The sequence below is a fragment of the Protopterus annectens genome, chromosome 7.part1 (genome assembly GCF_019279795.1).
Source record: "Protopterus annectens isolate FY-2018-M chromosome 7.part1, PAN1.0, whole genome shotgun sequence".
Taxonomy (NCBI): domain Eukaryota; kingdom Metazoa; phylum Chordata; order Ceratodontiformes; family Protopteridae; genus Protopterus; species Protopterus annectens.
Genome location: NC_056740.1, coordinates 334,160,916 through 334,179,797, shown reverse-complemented (window position 1 = coordinate 334,179,797; position 18,882 = coordinate 334,160,916). Strand labels below are relative to the sequence as shown.

Genomic DNA, 18,882 nt, shown 5'->3' with positions numbered 1-18,882 from the left:
CAGTACTGTGGTGTACCTCCAGGGCTGTGGCTGAGATGGTTAGCTATTGATAAGCCCGATACTTCAGTTAACACTAACTAAAGTATTATTGGGGGGTGTTGCTATCTCCCAACAAAGTATATAACAGAAAGGGGTATAATTAGATGTCGTGCAGGAAGCTTAGCAATGACTCACGCCTGATAAACTATTTCTGGATCCCTTATCTTTAAAGAAAATTCGCTAGGCTACTGAGTTTGAACTACCACCATACACTACAGAACTGTGCTGAGTTGTTCCAAAGTCTCCTCCATTACTCGTATATACTTTAAGGGAGAAAGCGGATAACAGTGACACTGATAAAAAATAAAATGGGAATGCGAGATACATTTTCTCGGATTATCCTTCATAATGCATCAGAAAGCAAAAGTAATAATTCTCCTGTACTTAAGTAATGTAAATGCAGGTGTCAATCGCTGATTATATGTAGAACATTCATTGTCAACTTTAAAACTACCATGTGAAACTCAGCTGACAGACATGCCACACTCAGTGCCTGGCTTGCCAACCCGCTGCCAACTCTTCCTTGGAGCATCTTCCAGCTGTTTGCCATGCCAACTCTACAAAAGCACTTTGCATGTCCTAGCAACAGGCTCTGACTGCCACTCCCTCCGTGACGTCAGTGCCTAAGTCACTGACTGCAGCTTGCCCTTAGAATTTCGGTCCCGGACTCCGGTGCAGATCTAGGTTTGGGTTTTAAATAAGGAATGCGAGAGGTCTCCTGTGGGCAGACAGCATGGCGACCTCTCGGGAAGAAGAAGAGGCAAATGATGATCCCAGCACAGCAGAGCCCCCTCCTTTGCTGCTAAGCCGCGACAGGATACCTCTGCAGAAGAGCAGTGTGTGCTCGCGCACCTATTTCGTGGTTGTCATGGTGTTCGCTCATGTTTATATCCTTAATGTCATTGCGCTTCTGCTTTATGTGCATTACAGCAGTGGAGGAAGCAGCACCGAGGATGAAGCTGGCCCGAGAGGGGCGGATTCCTCCCATTCTCACTCACAGCAGCCTGCAGCTACTTTGACAGTTTCCTCCAAGGAGCCCACTGAGCTGACTTCCCGCACTGAGTCAGCAGGATTGCATAACCTGCAGCTCGTCAGGTTGGAAGGGATCAAGGTAAGGATGCAGCACCAAACACGCACATCTCGGGTACTGTCACAATCACGCAGTGGAAGTGAGGTGCTGCAGCTGAACAGAGGTACACATTTAGAAATAGTCAGGGTATGACTGTGCATTAATCATTTCAAAGGCAGATGTTAATATGCACTTTGCACCTATCAACACATTGCACAGAGCTGAATCGGATATTATAAAGAAGTGTGTGTCAATGTGAGTGGTAAGACTTAACGGTCATGTTTTGCTGTTTTTTAAAACTTGCCTTTTATTTTGTAGTGTCCAGTATTAGGAATAAGTGACAGTAAAATACATAATTTGGTTCAGGTGGATTGTGGAAGTTACATGTTACGTGTTCATGACTCAGTCTCGCTGCCTGAGTAATTGTTTACCTGGTTTTCTTTAAGAAACAGCACCAGGTGTACACAACAGTGGGATAATAGGTAGTTGTGACAACTGTAGCCTTCCCAAGATAGGCTAGTCCATCTAAGACAGACTTGAGCAGACATTTGTGACCACAGCATGTACGCAGTGTCGATAACCAGGTTATTACCTGCTAATGCTCATCTGCTGTTTTGTAGAGACATTTTGTTTTATTCCTCACCATCTCAAAGGCTATTTCAAGACTATTGGATTCCCAGGACAAAACACTCCATTCCCGCAGGATAAAATATTTAATAACATTTCATAGTAATAAAAATAGACTAGCATGAAAAAGTATCTGAATGGGTATTTCAAGTGGGTTTGCATCTTTTATTTCATTTGATTTCATCCTTGAATTATACATGCTAAGCCTTTTTCAGAATTAGGTGTGAAGTCAATACTCAGTCAAATGATACATGAAAGACAGCTCTTTTCCTTAAAATAATTACCCCATACTTTTCTAAACCAAAACACATACCAACAACAACCAACACAAGCTTAAAAGTATTCACAGACATCAAGACAGATCTAAAACCTCTACAATTTTTAGGATTTACTATAGCCAGATACTTTACAGAAAAAGTTGCTGGAAGGATATGATCAGTGCATGAAGGGGATCAGAGATATCTACAAGCATAACTGAGAAAGTAGATCAGAATTTAAAGCATCACTATCAAACAGTGTTTAATACAGCTGTGCAAGTCATGTACATTTGTGACAACAGTACTGAGAGGAAAATGTAATTATTCACAAGGATAAAAGGGCATTCACCCTTCCTAGCTATCCCTCTGCACTCAGTCTGCCAATCAAACCTTATTCATTGATGGCATGGACAGGAACTATTACTCTTCTAGAGATCGAGGCTTCACTGGACAAAGATGTTAGGTTTAACTCACTGATGATTAGGTTCATAGGTTCATAGGTTCATACTAGGCTATCTGCCCTGGGGCAATTATAAGCCTAGCCCGATTCTGTATGGCTTACGCCACCCCTTGATTTGAGAATACTGTGCCCTTTTTAAGGTTTAGTTTACTGTGCCTCTGTCTAATAGTGACATGGGAGTAATCCCTGGGACAAACCTACGATCCCCCATCCACTTATCGAGATTCTTCTTGAAGAGATTCAGTGAGGTGCTCTGCCTCACATGAACTGGAATTCTATTCCAGAGTGAAGGGAGCCTCTGGGTTATGAACCTGTCCCTCCAGCAAGTTCTATTTATTTCTGTGCTGAGGTTCAAGTCCCTCGAGCGTGTGGCTCTAAGGGATTTAGATTTACTGAGGTGGAGCATGTCCATTAATTCTGGATTTGACATAGCTTTGTATGTCAGGCATAGATCGCCTCGAAGTAGGCGGTATGCAACTGAGTAGAGCTGGATTTTTTTAACCGAGCAGCATATGGCATCTGTTTGAGACCCTTGATCCTCTTGGTGAGATACTTTTGGGGTCTTTCTAATTGCTGCAGGTGTCGGGTAAGGTACATCCCAAAAGGGGCATTGTATTCTATGATGGGCCTGATGAGGGTTGAATAAAGGGGCACGATTACCTCTCTTGATCTAGATGTGAAACCCTTCGAGATGAGGTGGGCTATGTAGAAGATCTTTCTAACCACTTTGGCAATGTGGTTTTCAAAGGAGAGATTGCTATCAACTTGGGTCCCCAGGTCCCTAATAACTTTCTCTGTACTTAATGGGTTTCCGCCTATGTGGTAATTTGTGGGCACATTGTTTTTGCCAAAGGGTATGACTATACATTTTTTGGCATTTAGCTTTAAACCATGGCGTTGGCACCAGTTATCTGTCTCTGTGAGACCTTTTTGAAGGATGTTTGTGTCAGCTGGAGAGTTGATTATGGTGCCCAGTTTGCAGTCGTCTGTGAACTTGGTGAGCCATAGTCCTCCCACGTTTGCCTGTACCTCGGAAAAGTATATACCGAACAAGAGTGGTCCCAGGACAGAACCCTGTGGGACGCCACTTGTGACCGGTTTCAAGTCTGACATGGCTCCAGCAACTCTCACTCTGTGGGTTCTGTCTTTGAGCCAGTTTGGCACCCATCTTGTGACATAGGGGTTTATATTTAAGCTGGATAGCTTATCTATGATGCCCGAGTGGGGTATTGTGTCAAATGCCTTTGCAAGGTCCAGATAGGCTGTGTGGACTACCTTCCCTTCATCTATGGCTTTGGTGACTGTTTCAAAGAAGTCAACCAGGTTCAAAAGGCAGGATCTGCCCTTGACAAAGCCGAACTGGGTAGGATCTAGTGTCTGTAGGTCCCCAATGTCTTTGATTATGAGCTCCATGATGATCCTCTCCATAGCCTTGCAGACTAAGCTAGTCAGGCTTATGGGGCGATAGTTTCCAGGGTCCGTAGAGGCTCCACCTTTGTGGAGTGGGACCACTGTTGCTGTACGCCATTCTGTGGGCACATATCCTGTAGTGAGGCTGAGATTGTATAGCTGTTTTATTTGAGGGATTAGTTCCTCTTGTAGTTCATGTAGGACGCAACCTGGGACGCCATTTGGTCCCATGGAAGCAGTGTTTTTTGCTTTGGAGAGGGCAGCCCTCACCTGAGCATCTGAGATGTTTGGGAGGCAGCCCTCTGCCGGGATAGATACTTGCTCTTTTGGGGGGGGGGGGAGAAGTTTGCACTGAACCTGTCTGCCAGGATATTGGCGATGTCTGTGGGTTCAGTGTATTTTTTGTCATTTAGAATCAACTCAGAACAAGTCTGGGAGTTGCATCCCAGGTTTCTAACATAACTGAAAAAAGCCTTATGATTGTCTTTGGTGTCCTGTGCAATTTTTCTCTCGAAGCTGGCCTTGGAGGATTTTATGAGGGATCGTAATTTTTTGCTAGTACTGATCAGAGATGCCTTCCCTATTAGGGATTTTGCTCTATCATGTAGTAGCTTCCTCCTTCTGTTGTACAGTTTATTTATGGCAGAGGTCCACCAGACTGGACGCCTGCCTTTGGATGATTGCGTCTTGGTTTTGTTTGGGATAGCATGATCCATGCATTCCTGGAGATGTCCGTAGAATGCATTTATATAGGATTCTGCAGTTTGGGCAGTAGTTTCCACTGGCCCTGGGGCCTTGAAGGATTCCACTTTGGTTTTGAGAAGTGAGAAGTTCGCTTTTGAGAAGTTTTTCACTGTGATTTTCTGGGCTGGGGGTGGGGTCGGGATGTGGACATCCAGTGAAATTAATTTATGGTCTGATCTTACCAATGAGGGATATACTTCTGGTGTGGAGCATAGAGTCCCCATGTTGGTAATGATCAGGTCTAGTATGTTGTCCCCTTTTGTGGGAGTGGTGACTAGTTGTTCCATAGCATTTGAGTTTATAATTTCCAGGAATCTTTGGGCTAAGGTGCTGGGGCTTGAGTAGTGCTTCCAGTCAATGTTTGGGTAGTTAAAGTCGCCCAATATAATGGTGTTCGGAGAGATCTTCATGTTCTCCAGTGTTTTCAGAAAAGCCAAATGGAATTCCTGACTTTGAGAGGGTGGTCTGTAGGATGCTATAAACTGAAAAGCAGTCTTGCCCACTGTTAGTTGCACATGGATGGTCTCCGATACTTCGTGCAATGCCACTAACCTGGAGGTGTGGATATCCTTGATAAATATGGAAACTGCCCCTCCTTTTGTGGTTCGGTCCGGGTTTTGGGGCCGAAAAGCATGATATGAGGTATAGCCTGGCAGTGCTGGGGTGCTCTCTGGAGCCTTGAACCAGGTTTCTGTCACTGCACAGATATCGATGTTCTCCATACTGAGGAGAGCTTTGAGTGCGTGCATCTTGAGGTTAAGACTTCTGGCGTTTAGCAGCATTACCCTTAGTTTCTTGTTCCTTGTGCTGTCTATGGGGGTGGGTTTGACTTTTGAGCCTTGCCTAAAAAGGCGCTATGGGGTGGCAAGAGCCTTTGCCAATATCCGAAAGCCCAGTGGTGACAGGTGCAAGCCGTCCTAGCGCAACGTGGCTTGTCGAGCATGTCATCCCAGGTTGACAGACACTGGATCCCCTTTGAATGACACCAAAATTTTAGCCAATTGTTAAAATCGATCATTTTGTCTTTGTACTGTGGCATCATTCTAGGTGAGGGTAAGATGCTGCTCAAGGTCAGGGTCATACTAGCCTGGGCTACATGATCAGAGAGCTCCTCTATGTCTCTTTTCATGTAGTCCAGGGAGGTACATCTCAGGTCATTCACACCAGCATGTACAATGACTGAGTCATATTTGTATTTGCTTTGGAGTGACCTGAGTGCTTGCATTATGTGTTGGATCCTAGCACCCGACAGGCAGCTCATTGTGACCTTCTCTTTATTCAGCCTGGTGAGCGGGACGTCAGTGTGTCTGACACTAGAGTCACCTATAACAAGAGTATCAGGTGTGTTATTCAGCCTTAAGGGCTGTGGCTGCTTGGCACACTGACTTTGTGGGTTATGTGTTGTGTGTGTTTTGTTTTGAGGTAGCGTTTGCTTGGATGTCTGCTTTGGAGGTCTCTGTTGCTTAGGTAGATTTTTATTTAGAGCCTCCGAGTATGTTTTTGTGTATTTATGTGTTTGGTTCGCTGATGTGGTGGGACTATGTGATACTGGAATTGTGTTGTGTGAGGTTACCTTCTCCTGCTGACTGGTTACACCGGTTTTGAGATGAGAGAGCTCAGCCTCCAGTTTGGCTAAATAGTTGCATCTCTCACATATATTTGAACCTGTTTGGAGGAGGAGAGGGTTGTCCGTGTACATGAGACAGTTGTAACATTGCCTCAAAATTCCCAGATTCACCAGCTGGACTGGAGAGGAAACCATTGACTGACCTTTGGACATGCTAGAGTAATAGGGAAACTGAATTTAAGACGGTCCAATAGAGGACAGGGTAATCGTAGAGAGTATAAGAGTAAGTAGTGCTTATGGTTTAATAGAGCTAACTTGTAGGATTACTTAATTGGACCAGTGAAGGGCCTTAGAATGAGAATATGGTGTTTAAATTGAGAGATAGAGAGAGATAGTCAGTAACCACTCCCACAGGGGCAGGCAGGCTGCTCAATGTTTTTCACTGCCACTGATCAACAGAGAGACTTTCCTTTAGCCCAAGCAAAAAATGGCCTCACAGAAACTTACAAACAGTTCAAGAACAGCAAGCCTGTAACTGAACTTTTTTAAATCTCAGAAAAGTGGGAAAAAACAAGATTTTTTTTTTTTTGTTTTTTCAGAGATAGCAGAGGTTAACAAGTATCAGCAAGTTATAACAGTGCAGTAAATGACCCCACACAAGAGTGCTAGGCCAAAGACAGATAAAATGCAAGTTTTGAGAAAAAAACGATTTTAAAAATGAGTGCAAACAGGAAATTCAGTAAACAGCTCTAGGTTGTGCTCTAAATACAGTTACTAATGCAGAAATCAAATTTAACAAGCCAGAAAATGCTCAAAATAGGCGGCTATGCAGAAAAACTTAGCAAATAAGCAGAGGAAAAATACTTAAAGTCTCAAAAGTGGCTCCTTTCTTCTCTCAGCATTTTCTCCTCTTGGTGGGTGCTTCACCAACAGCCAACAAGCCTGAAAAGACGCCAAAATCACGAGGCAACCAGGTTTTAAGAGAGGAAGATGAAGGAGTTTTGGAATTGACCCAGAATGGCCAATAAAACTACAGTTTCAAGTCAGTAACCACTCCCACATGGGCAGGCAGGCTGCTCAATGTTTTTCACAGCCACTGATCAACAGAGAGACTTTCCTTTAGCCCAAGCAAAAAATGGCCTCACAGAAACTTACATTAACTCAGTAAGTAATGTTTGCCAAACAAAATCACTCCACTCTTGGTGTAGTTTATATTTACATACCATCAGTAATGCAGTGTATATTTTTCCCTTTTCACCTTTTCTTCATAATTGTGTGACTTTGTAAGTAAGGTGGAGGGCTTACCTTCTGCAAAAAAAAAGAAAGAAACTAGTTGACACTTCAGCCAGTTGTTTTGTAAGGGGAAGAATTAATGGAAGTTACAAGAAAAAATCTCTTACATTAACAGTTTGGCTGGAATGTAACAGTGCAGGAAAAATAACTCCCATTAATTCTTCCCCTTACAAAACAACTGGCTGAAGTGTCAACTAGTTTCTTTTTTTTTTTTTTTAATACAACAATCTTAAGAATCTACGCTCCTCTAATAAACTACTTATTAGTATTAGCAGATCGAACAACTTCGCAGGAGACTCTTTGTTCTGTAATTCTGTAGGAAAACACTGGAGCCTACTTCCCACTGAACTCCTATCTCTGTCCTCAGTAACACTTTTTAAACAGAAACTAAAATTATTTCTTAGTGCACATTGGTTATGCCCTTGTACTAAACCTGACTAACTTTTTTACTTTATACCTATGTATACTTTTCACCTAATACTATACTGTACTAACTACTGACTTCTCCTTAATGATCCATATAAACCATGATATTGCAATTTAATTCTATGTATATATGTATATAGTAAACAACTGTTTTGTATATTACCTTTACTATTTGTATTTTGCTCACCATTAGTATTGTACTTTTTTTTTAATAACAGCTGAATCAAGCTTGTACTGTAGCAACATTATTGGACTTTTTTAATAACAGCTGCGTCAAGCTTGTACTGTTGCAACATTTATTAGTATATTGTGTATATGTGTTGGAGCTTTTCTCCCCGGGCCTCTACTGATAATGGACATGTATCCAGTTAGACTAGCCCAGCCAACAAATGTAAAATAAAATAAATAAATAAATATGCATTTCACATATGTCTGTAAATCTTCATTAAATGTGAGACTATAACCAAAACTGCATATCTATTATACTTTGTCATACAATCCCATTACTGTATTGTAGTCATGTTTATATTGTCATTAAATGCTTTATTAGCTGGTACAGTGCTTTACAGACTCTGGACTTCAATTGAAAAATAATTTCATTCACTTAAAAACTCTCTTCACTGGGCACTCAGCTATTATTTATTTACTTATTTTTTTAATTCTGTTTCCCTTGTCTTTATAGCATCAACTGTTTAGTGCAAAAAAAATCTGGACAAAACTAGAAATAAGGAGACAAAGGTCCCAAAATAGGGACATATTTTAAATATTGCTCTTATAAACTTTAATAGTTGCTAGAATTACAGGCTTTGCATTAATATGCATTTTCTGAAGGATATAAAGTCTAAAACTCAAATGCCAGTCATTATTTAGTGATTTTAGCCCCCAGTAATTTGTCAGAAAACCACAAATTTTATGATGAACAGACCAAAAAGACAAAGCAAAATCTGGACAGTCTGCAAAAATCTGAATAGTTAAGATGTATACTTTATAGTAAATTGCTTTCTCTGTTTATAGTGTTTGTTTCCTGTGAGAAATTTTGCTGATTTCTTTCACTGGCGTCTTCACCAGAATTATATCTACCTTACTGATTTAACAACCTTTTTGGTATACAAACATAATAAACAGAGGATATGTTTCTAGGCTGTTTTATTAATTTTTAATTAGAAAATGTCTTTGAAAATCCTGAAAACTGATTAGTAAAGTTGCAGAAACTTCAGGTCAGTAATACTGCATAAAGTCTACTTAAAAAAAATGGACAGCACAAATGAACACCCAAAAAGTCGTTTAGTCACAGAAAACTAAATAACCATCAAACAACCATCCTACCAAAATGGTTTTACTTATGAAAGTGCTGAACAGTGAAGTGAGTGGTAATACATGTTAAAAAACTGCACTTCCTTCAGTAGACTAAAAAGTGAAGGTACGATTCGGCTCACAAATCAGAAACTCACATTTAGTTTGGCTTTCTGACTGCTACCCTGTTTTACATTGTTTCTATGAATACAAAGATCACAGTTTACCTCCGTCATTTTCATTTATTGAGAAGTATGTGAAACATTTAAAAGTAGTGGGAATTACATGCATTTGACTGCAGCAGGCTAAGCAGAAGAAGTTAAATCATCAAATGCTCTGTCAGAGACATGATACAAAAGTACAGCAACCAGGGAAACTTATAGAAGAAATTAAGTGTGTAGTTGTATTTATGTACTACAGACTAATAGGCACAGTTTTCTTTGTTGCATCATGATATGAAGGGAAACATGACCATGAGTCTTAAGCAGCACAGTTTCATTTCCATGAAGTGTATGTGAAAGATCTAGAATAGATACTGCTTAAAAGGATCTAGTTTGTACTTATCAGAAGGTCATGTTACATAAAAGTGCTCATAATATTAAAAGAAAATATAAGAAAAAGGTATTATGCACAGTCATGTTGAAAATTTCCAGGAAGTTAATTTAGTAAATAAAAATGCAACATCTGAGCAAATACTGATGTATACATGAAGAGTACTAGCTATAAGAGATTAATGCAAACAGGCATAGTTCAACATCATTCCTGTCTTTTAGTCCCTTTTCAGGCATCTGCTTCTTTGAGTATTATTTCTATCCACAACTACTGCTTTAGCTCAATGGTGTAGTTCAAAACATGCCTTCTTGAACTAGCAAGTTAGCACAACATTCATAACAGTCAAGTTCAAATGATCTACAGTAAACAAAGAAGGAGGTATTTTGTGATGCAGCCAGTGATGGCGGAGTGGGATACCAATACAGAGCTCTTGCACTGAATATTGTTTTCAAATACAAACCAGAAAGTAGAAGAAATGCAAAACCACTTTTGGATTTCTTGATTCAGTGGTCTACAATCTTTCTTGCTAACAAGTATTTACTTTCCCGTCAAAATAATGCTATCATTTTGTATCATATACCATGTGAAGATATGTAAAGGCTGCCAGCCTAGCCACATAGAATTTTGTAGATAATTCTGTCATTTGGAAATATTAATGTAAGCCACAGTCTTGTTCTCTTAAATGTGAAAAGACTGCATTGGATATTGAACGGCAAAAATGTAACAACAGTGCACTCTGCTGTAAGAAAGCTAAGTCAAGCATTTTATGACTGTCTTTGATGTCAAAATTTGGAGCCATGTATCTAGAGGGAGGCATTCTGCCTATTGTTTTAATACCAGAGTTAATGGCTAGAATTTGCATGTATAAATGTCCTTTATTGCTGTGGTTTCTGACCAGGTGTAAAGCATGTAAATGCAGTTTATGTTCTCCTGGGAACACCAGAGAAGTGTGAAGAATGTTGCCATGTGAAGCAGCTCTGGGTTATCAATTTAAAGAGAGAGAATCAGAGAGCTCAGAGCATTGTTATCTTGAGAACATCCAACAGCACCAGCACTGCTTTCCTCTATATGTAAGTCATTCAGAACTGTGTTTTCTCTTAGATATAGCTAGGAAATAATAAGATTAAACTAGTTTGTTTTCTGTGATGTCAGAACTTTTCTACCGTATTATTTTAAGTATTTCTCGGTGATCTCTGAACTCTTGACTAGCACTGTGTAGCAAGAAGTATTGTCTTGTGTTTTTATTATTTATTTTTAAATATTTTAAACCTTTCAACTGTGGCTGTTTTATGTAGAGTTAATTTAAGCTCTAGAGTACATTGCATGTATATAGTGATGCTGTACCAAGTCACTCCAAATAAGTCTTGACTGTTAGGTCACACTTACCATTTGGATAATAATATTGCACAGTAGTAATTGGACACCCTTTTAAGGGCCTTTGAGTAGCTGGTAAATATTAGTGGGTGGTGGCAGCTGGTACTACCTTTTAGACTGGGCAGAAAAGGGGCACAGCTGGAGAACCTGTGCCAGCCTTCCCCAGGAGTGTCTATGTGGTTGTATATAACTCTTATCTCAAAGTGTGTGTGTGTGTCAGCTACTTGGGCAGGGACTGAAAGCACTGGTTGGACAAAGAGGGTGCTGGAGGTTTTAGCTTGCCCACTAGACTGAGATCTGGACCCATAGCTGTGCCAGTGGGGAGTTTTATTGGGGACCTGGAGAGAAAAGGAGAAACCAGCCCCAGACTGTCTGTGATCTCTGTGTGCTCTTAAGGGAAATTGTATTTTACTGTGTGTGTATTTATTATCCTTTCCCTCTATGGACACCTCTCACTGGTGTTAGTGGTGAGGATTGAGGCTCCTTGATTGCTGGGCCAGTGCATGTGTGTCACATACCATTTACATACTGGACTTTTTTCTCTAAACTTTGAAAAAGAATTGTAATAAAAATGTTAACAGTACAGGTTATCTGTCAGTTTTTTTAACTCAAAAAAATCTGTGATTAAGTTAAAGATATTGAGGGACAAACGCCCCAGATATGGAGTATTACCCCATTCACATTGAAGGTTACTAGAATAACAGGATTTGCATTAATTTGCTTTATCTAAATAAGAACTAGCTCTCTGATGTGAAGGGATGAAGGGATTCTCATCTAGATCAAGGGAGGTCATAGTCTCCCTATACTCATCACTCATCAGACCAATGATTGAATACAATGCCCCATTCGGAATGTATCTGACCCGACACTTGCAGCAGCTGGAGAGGCCACAAAGTTCAGCTACTTGGGCAGGGACTGAAAGCACTGGTTGGACAAAGAGGGTGCTGGAGGTTTTAGCTTGCCCACTAGACTGAGATCTGGACCCATAGCTGTGCCAGTGGGGAGTTTTATTGGGGACCTGGAGAGAAAAGGAGAAACCAGCCCCAGACTGTCTGTGATCTCTGTGTGCTCTTAAGGGAAATTGTATTTTACTGTGTGTGTATTTATTATCCTTTCCCTCTATGGACACCTCTCACTGGTGTTAGTGGTGAGGATTGAGGCTCCTTGATTGCTGGGCCAGTGCATGTGTGTCACATACCATTTACATACTGGACTTTTTTCTCTAAACTTTGAAAAAGAATTGTAATAAAAATGTTAACAGTACAGGTTATCTGTCAGTTTTTTTAACTCAAAAAAATCTGTGATTAAGTTAAAGATATTGAGGGACAAACGCCCCAGATATGGAGTATTACCCCATTCACATTGAAGGTTACTAGAATAACAGGATTTGCATTAATTTGCTTTATCTAAATAAGAACTAGCTCTCTGATGTATTATTTAGAGACTACAATGCTCAATGATTTGCTAGGATGAGAGTTTATGAGGGAGATAAATGTATTGCAAAATTACAGACAGTTGAAGCACATGCAGCACAGCAAGAAGAATATTGCAGATCATAAAGCACCACTATTGCTATTTTCTACACACAATAATACCTTCCCAGATGGGTGTTACATAGAAATAACAGGCTTTTAGAGTTGGAGAGGTCAGTTGTCTGTGGCGTTGTCTTCACAACACTCCTACGTAGTATATTCTTTCTTAATGTTTACTCTGCCAGCCATTATTGCTTACTTACTTCAATCTCAAACCATAATATGGCAAGTGGAAAACTAATAAATCAAATTCAAGGCTTTTCTCATAAAAACAGCGATAGGAGCATGAGCTGTCCTTTATTCAGTAGGTTTAGTGTGTTTCATAATATTATGTTTACATATTTTTAGACTTACAAATCTACTGTGAATAATCAAGTCATGTGCAATTGACATGTAATTATTTGACCCCAAATCATTTAAAACTTTGGAAGGTTACAGCTCAAAACAGCAATGCTTCTGTCACAAAATGCAGAAAAAAAAAAATTGCGGTGGGGGGGGTGAAGCCCACTGCATCCCCCTCACACCCATAAAACATTTGTTATACTAACTTCAGTATCTCATAAACTTAGAGAAAAGGAGAAAAGTGAAACAAAACCTGATACTTGCCTTCTCACCCTATGTGAGTTTCACGTTAACTAAAGCAAGATGGCAACTTTCCAGTTCCAACGTTCTGAGCATTGCTTAACTGGAGCTTGACAAACAGTAGGGATACACAAATGTCCTTTTGAATGCAACAGTAATGCTGTTTTACTGTCATAGCCCCACGATGTTCTGTGTTATAGAATCATTTGGCACCACCATTTCTACCACAATACTCAAGAGTTTTTGAAAGTCAAGGACTGTGCTACATGCTTCAGTAGCCAAATATATTAGTAGTTTAACAAATTATGCAAATCAATATCCACTAAGTGACAAAATAAAAATGCCAGGAGAACCTGTTACTTGAAACTGTGGATTTTAAAAAGTTAACACTTTTACAGAAATAATTAATTTCTACATTTAAGAAAATATGTGTTGTATAAGACTCGAAGACTGCCAGCAAAGAAATTCCATCACTCTTTATTTCATGTTGTATTTAGCAGAAAACCTGTATTCATATTTTTCAGAATGCCTATAGTTAGAACTGCATACCATAAGGTTGTGTGATGAGAGCAAACAACCTCTATCATCCCAGTCTTGCTGCACTGATGACTGATCTCAAATCTCTCCAAGGGATGATAGCATCCAGGGAGGGTGGAATTTGCACAGATCAGTGCTTTGTAATACTGAGGCATGAATTGAAAGTGGGCCCAGTATACATATTGTAGGCAACGCAATGAAATTCATTAACATTCTGCAAAAATAAACAACGAACCTCACTAAAGGTAAACTGCTCACACTAAATGCAAGTCTACAGAATGAAATAAAGCAGTTACCACCAGATATGGAGAAATATTTATTCGACACTGGAACAAGTAAACAGTAGTCAAACAGTAGTCAAAAACAAGAGACTAAAAACAAAATTCCCAAATAGTAAGCGCTTTCGGGTTGTTACCCTTCTTCAGACAACTAAATGCAAATACAGAGACTCATTTAAACTCTTGTCAGCCAATCAATACTCAATACTGAATCCGCCTTTTCTTTAGGGTGGGTTTAATTGGAACCACCTCATTGAGGCCTGGATATCTGTGTGCTGTCAGTTCTACAATCCATCTAGTTTCCTCACATTCTGTTCTGTTCACTATATCACCCGCTATGTTCCCTTTTGATATAAGCCTGATGACCATGAACTTAAAATGATGGCCTTGAAATGCAAATGTGTGTCTAAAAAGTGCATTATGTTCATTCTTCAGCCTTATGGCTGATAAATGATTCCGGATTCTAGTTTTAAGAATGCAATTCGTTTTACCTATATAGTAACACATACAGAGTTGGCATGTTGCTAAGTAGATCACATTCATAGTTCTACAACTGGCATAACCTCTTACCAGTGCTGGGGTGAACAAAATTGGTGTCTGAATTAATATGACTGCAAGCCTTGCAAGAGCCACAGGGCCTGGTTCCTTTCCTCAAAACTATATGTTTGTGGACCTCTTTGCCTTCATTACTTAACAAATCTTTCATATTTTTGTTTCTCCTGAAGCCAAAATATGGTACTGCCCCAGCAACTTCACTCATTTTCTCATCAGAAGCTAAAATCTTCCAGTTGTTTCTAATTATGTCACAAACCCCATGTATATTACTACTATAAGTAAGCATACGTCTCAGACCTTTGTTCAATGGTCGCCTGTCTTTAGTTTCTGGATTATTACCTTCCCTTTGTTTAAACTAAGGGCTCATCCTATCTTGTCTGTGTGTCTTCTGTTTTCCAAAAATCTGTCCCACCTTTTGTCTACTATAACCCCTCTCTACAAAATTGTCTTCTAATTGTGTTGTTTTTGTTTCAAAGTCCTCATCCTCAGTACATAGCCTGGAGACTCTACCTAACTGTCCTTTAACTATGTTGTTAAAAGTATACTGGGGGTGCATACTATCCCGTGCTAGTAAACTGATTTTCCAGCATTCTTTTAGGATTAGCCTAGGAGCATGTTCAGAAGTGTGTCAAAGTTTATTTGTCAATATTAGTGATGTTAATTTAGCAGCCATTTAACAGCTGCTACTATACATATATATGGATCTTGTACTATTGCATGAAATCCTACCTAACCGAAACTAAAATGGCTGAACACACTTTAGCGAAAGTGCTTTTTCACCGAAAAAGCACTTTCGCTAAACTGTGCAAAAAATAAATAAATAAACTTAAAAAAATAAATATTACTCACGTAATGTAGTGTACATAGTGTTGTGCCAATCCAAAAATCAATGTTCAGTGGTGTGATGAGAAAAAAAATGTACTGGGTTTTCTGAGAAAACAAATTAGACAATTATAAAGTGGGTACACTGGTGGCATGTTGAGGAAGGTTTTGATTTTTTGTGAGCGCAACAAATGAGGCAGTTCTGGGAGGTATGTACTAGAAATGCTGACTGCACTGAATGTTTTAACTACAATTTAAATTTAAAGTATAAGCAATGTGTAAAGTGCTTCTGAAACTAATGTTATGGTGTTTCTAAAATAGTTCAGAAGTAGTAATGAATCTGGTTTGGTGCTGTGATATTTCTAAAATATTCCAAACGTATTGCTGCACAGAAGTAAACTCAGTAGTTATTTTCATATTGTGTTGGCTACTCTGAAATTCTGCTGGGAAAATTCATAGCCTGTAAATGAACTGTATGTTACAAAGAATGGAAACCAGTTGAGTATGGACTTTAGCAGTGAAAATAAGAAAATAAATGAGTTGTTGGTTTCCAAATGTAAAGCTGATAACTGTACTGTGCAGAGCAAAACCTTAAGTGGCAAGAAAGTAAATTCAGAGTATGATGTCTTGCAACAGTAGAAAAGTATACTGCTTTCTAAGCTAGATAGTTCTTGCATTTGAGAATTTTTATTTAATGTAAGCAAATGAAAGTCACTGTCCTGTAATGCTTTCTGAGTACACTTGTTTGATGGGAAACTAATAGAAATTCTGTGTCTGTAAGCCCTGTTTGTTAAAAATTAAAAGCTGTGCAGTGAGTGAAAGGCACTGCAACGGTTCTGCTTCATACAGTATTGACATACTAGGTTCTGTATTTGACAAAGTGTAGAATTTCATACAACACTGAATCATGCTGTCAGTCATGAAGCATATAATTCTATGGAGCACTGAACTGTATTAAGTGCTGTTTAAAGGGTACTTAAAAATCTGTTGTAGAGTACACTAGACAACTAGGGAGTGAACTGTTCATGCAAAAGAACTGATAACAATATAAGAATATTTGCCCTGTGTCAGTACAAAAGCATCCTCCAGCAATACAAGTGGGCTTTTCTTCTTCTTCTTCTTTCAGCTGCTCCCGTTAGGGGTCACCACAGCAGATCAACTGTTTCCATTTCTTCCTGTCCTCTGCATCTTGCTCTGTCACACCAACCACCTGCATGTCCTCTCTCACCACATCCATAAACCTTATCTTAGGCCTTCCTCTTTTCCTGTTACCTGGCAGCTTCATCCTTAGCATCTTTTTCCCAATATACTCTGCATCCCTCTTACTGCAGTGGTGGTGCTACGGTAGCATTGTCGCCTCACAGTAAGATGCTGTCCAGTTCAATTCTCAGCAAGAGCGTCTTCTGCGTGGAGACATGCGTGAATGGGCATACCTTCATTGAAGGTTGTGCGTCAGGGCTGGCAACTCGGCACATAAAAATCTACTGCCAATCATTAGCGGACCGGAGTTCCGCTGTGGCGACCCCTAACTGGGAAAAGCTGAAAGACACAAACAAAAACTCTGCATCCCTCCTCAGCACATGTCCAAACCAACGTAATCTTGCCTCTCTGGCTTTGTCTCCAAACCTTCCAACCTGGGCTGACCCTCTAATATACTTATTCCTAATCCTATCCATCCTCGTCACACCCAGTGCAAATCTTAACATCTTCAACTCTGCCACGTCAAGCTCTGACTCCTGCCTTTTTGTCAATGCCACTGTCTCCAACCCGTATAACATAGCTGGTCTCACTACCCTCTTGTAGACCTTCCCTTTCACTCTTACTGGTACTCGTCTGTCACAAATCACTCCTGACACTCTTCTCGACCCACTCCATCCTGCCTGTACTCTCTTCTTCACCTCTCTTCCACACTCACCATTACTCTGAACTGTTGATCCCAAGTACTTAAACTCATTCACCTTCGCCACCTCTACTCCCTGCATCCTCACCATTCCTCTATCCTCCCTCTCATTCACACACATATATTCTGTCTTAGTCCTGCTGACCTTCATTCCTCTTCTCTCTAGAGCATATCTCCACCTCTCCAGGGTCTCCTCCACCTGTTCCCTACTCTCACTACAGATCACGTCATCTGCAAACATCATAGTCCACGGGGACTCCTGTCTGATCTCGTCTGTCAACCTGTCCATCACCATTGCAAATAAGAAAGGGCTCAGAGCTGATCCTTGATGTAATCCCACCTCCACCTTAAACGTATCCGTCACTCCCACTGCAGACCTCACCACTGTCACACTACCCTCGTAAATATCCTGTACCACTCTTACATACTTCTCTGACACTCCCGACTTCCTCATACAATACCTCAACTCCTCTCTAGGCACCCTGTCATATGCTTTCTCTAAATCCACAAAGATACATAGCCTGGAAAAGGAAATTGTTTGTGTTATACTAAAAGTGTTACAGCAAAATGTTGTGTGTGGTAAAACTGCATTACACAAAACACTGCTGGCATTTTGTGAAGCTGAAGTTGATGTAATATGCTGTTTTTACAATGCTAAGCCCTTTGACAGGGAAAAAGGGATTGTTGCTGTAAAAATGGTGCTGCTTCTAAAAAAATTAAACTCCCTGACAGGGAAGAGAATGTTCATCGCTGAATAAAGCAGGAAAAAAGCTATGGAATGAAAAAAGTTAATCCCTGTGATGGGAAAAAAGGGGGGAGTTCATTGCTGAATAGACCAAAAAAAAAGCATATTTTAGTAGGTTAAACCCTCCTAGGGTAAAGGTGGTCTCAATGCTGCATGACGCAAAAAAGAGGTGTTTATTTTGAAAAGAAGACTATCAGTAAGTGAAAAAGGGGTTGACTGCTGTATAAGTAAGAGAGAAAAGTTAGACGGTAAAGGTATAAAACATCAGTTTTTGTATTAATTACAAGGAACTAGTTATGATACAGTGCAATTATCGGAAAATTGTGTTACATAAAACATATGAAAAGTTGGGCTTTTCAATGTATGTAGAACTGGGTGTGACTCAACATCATTGAATGGATAGAATTTAATCAGATGAAGTATGGTTTACACCAACGTTCATCTATGTGCCTACATGTCTTATAATTAAGTTATTTATTAATAAATTAGCTTATTTTCTTGACCTAGTTTTGTTTTTTATTGTTATAGCCGTTTGATCCAGAATGTCTGCAGAGCCCTCTTCTGTTTTGGATTCTAGAAGCATGTTTTTGTTTGAAATCTTCTTCATTCATGCAAACCTGCTACTAATCTCTACCCATTACCCACCATCCGATCATCCAAACATAGACACTGATATTAAAACAAACTGCTGTTGCTGTTCCAAACTTAGAATTTGTCCTTGCCTCAGTATAACTCCAAACATACTAAAGACAGTCATAAAATATAGTTTAAGAAAATAGATAAAATAAAAAGAAACCTCCTAGCTACTAAATCAAACTTA

The 18,882-nt window shown here is 39.8% G+C and overlaps 1 protein-coding gene across 1 annotated transcript in view; it reads left to right on the top strand.

Moving 5' to 3' along the window:
• The first annotated feature begins 676 nt into the window (after window positions 1–676).
• P4HTM (prolyl 4-hydroxylase, transmembrane) overlaps window positions 677–18,882 on the top strand; it is a 1,188,260-nt gene continuing 1,170,054 nt past the window's right edge. Inside the window, exon 1 of the mRNA XM_044078751.1 lies at window positions 677–1,150. Within this exon, the coding sequence (XP_043934686.1) occupies window positions 773–1,150 (378 nt within the window). The 5' untranslated portion in view covers window positions 677–772. The remainder of the gene's footprint in view (window positions 1,151–18,882) is intronic.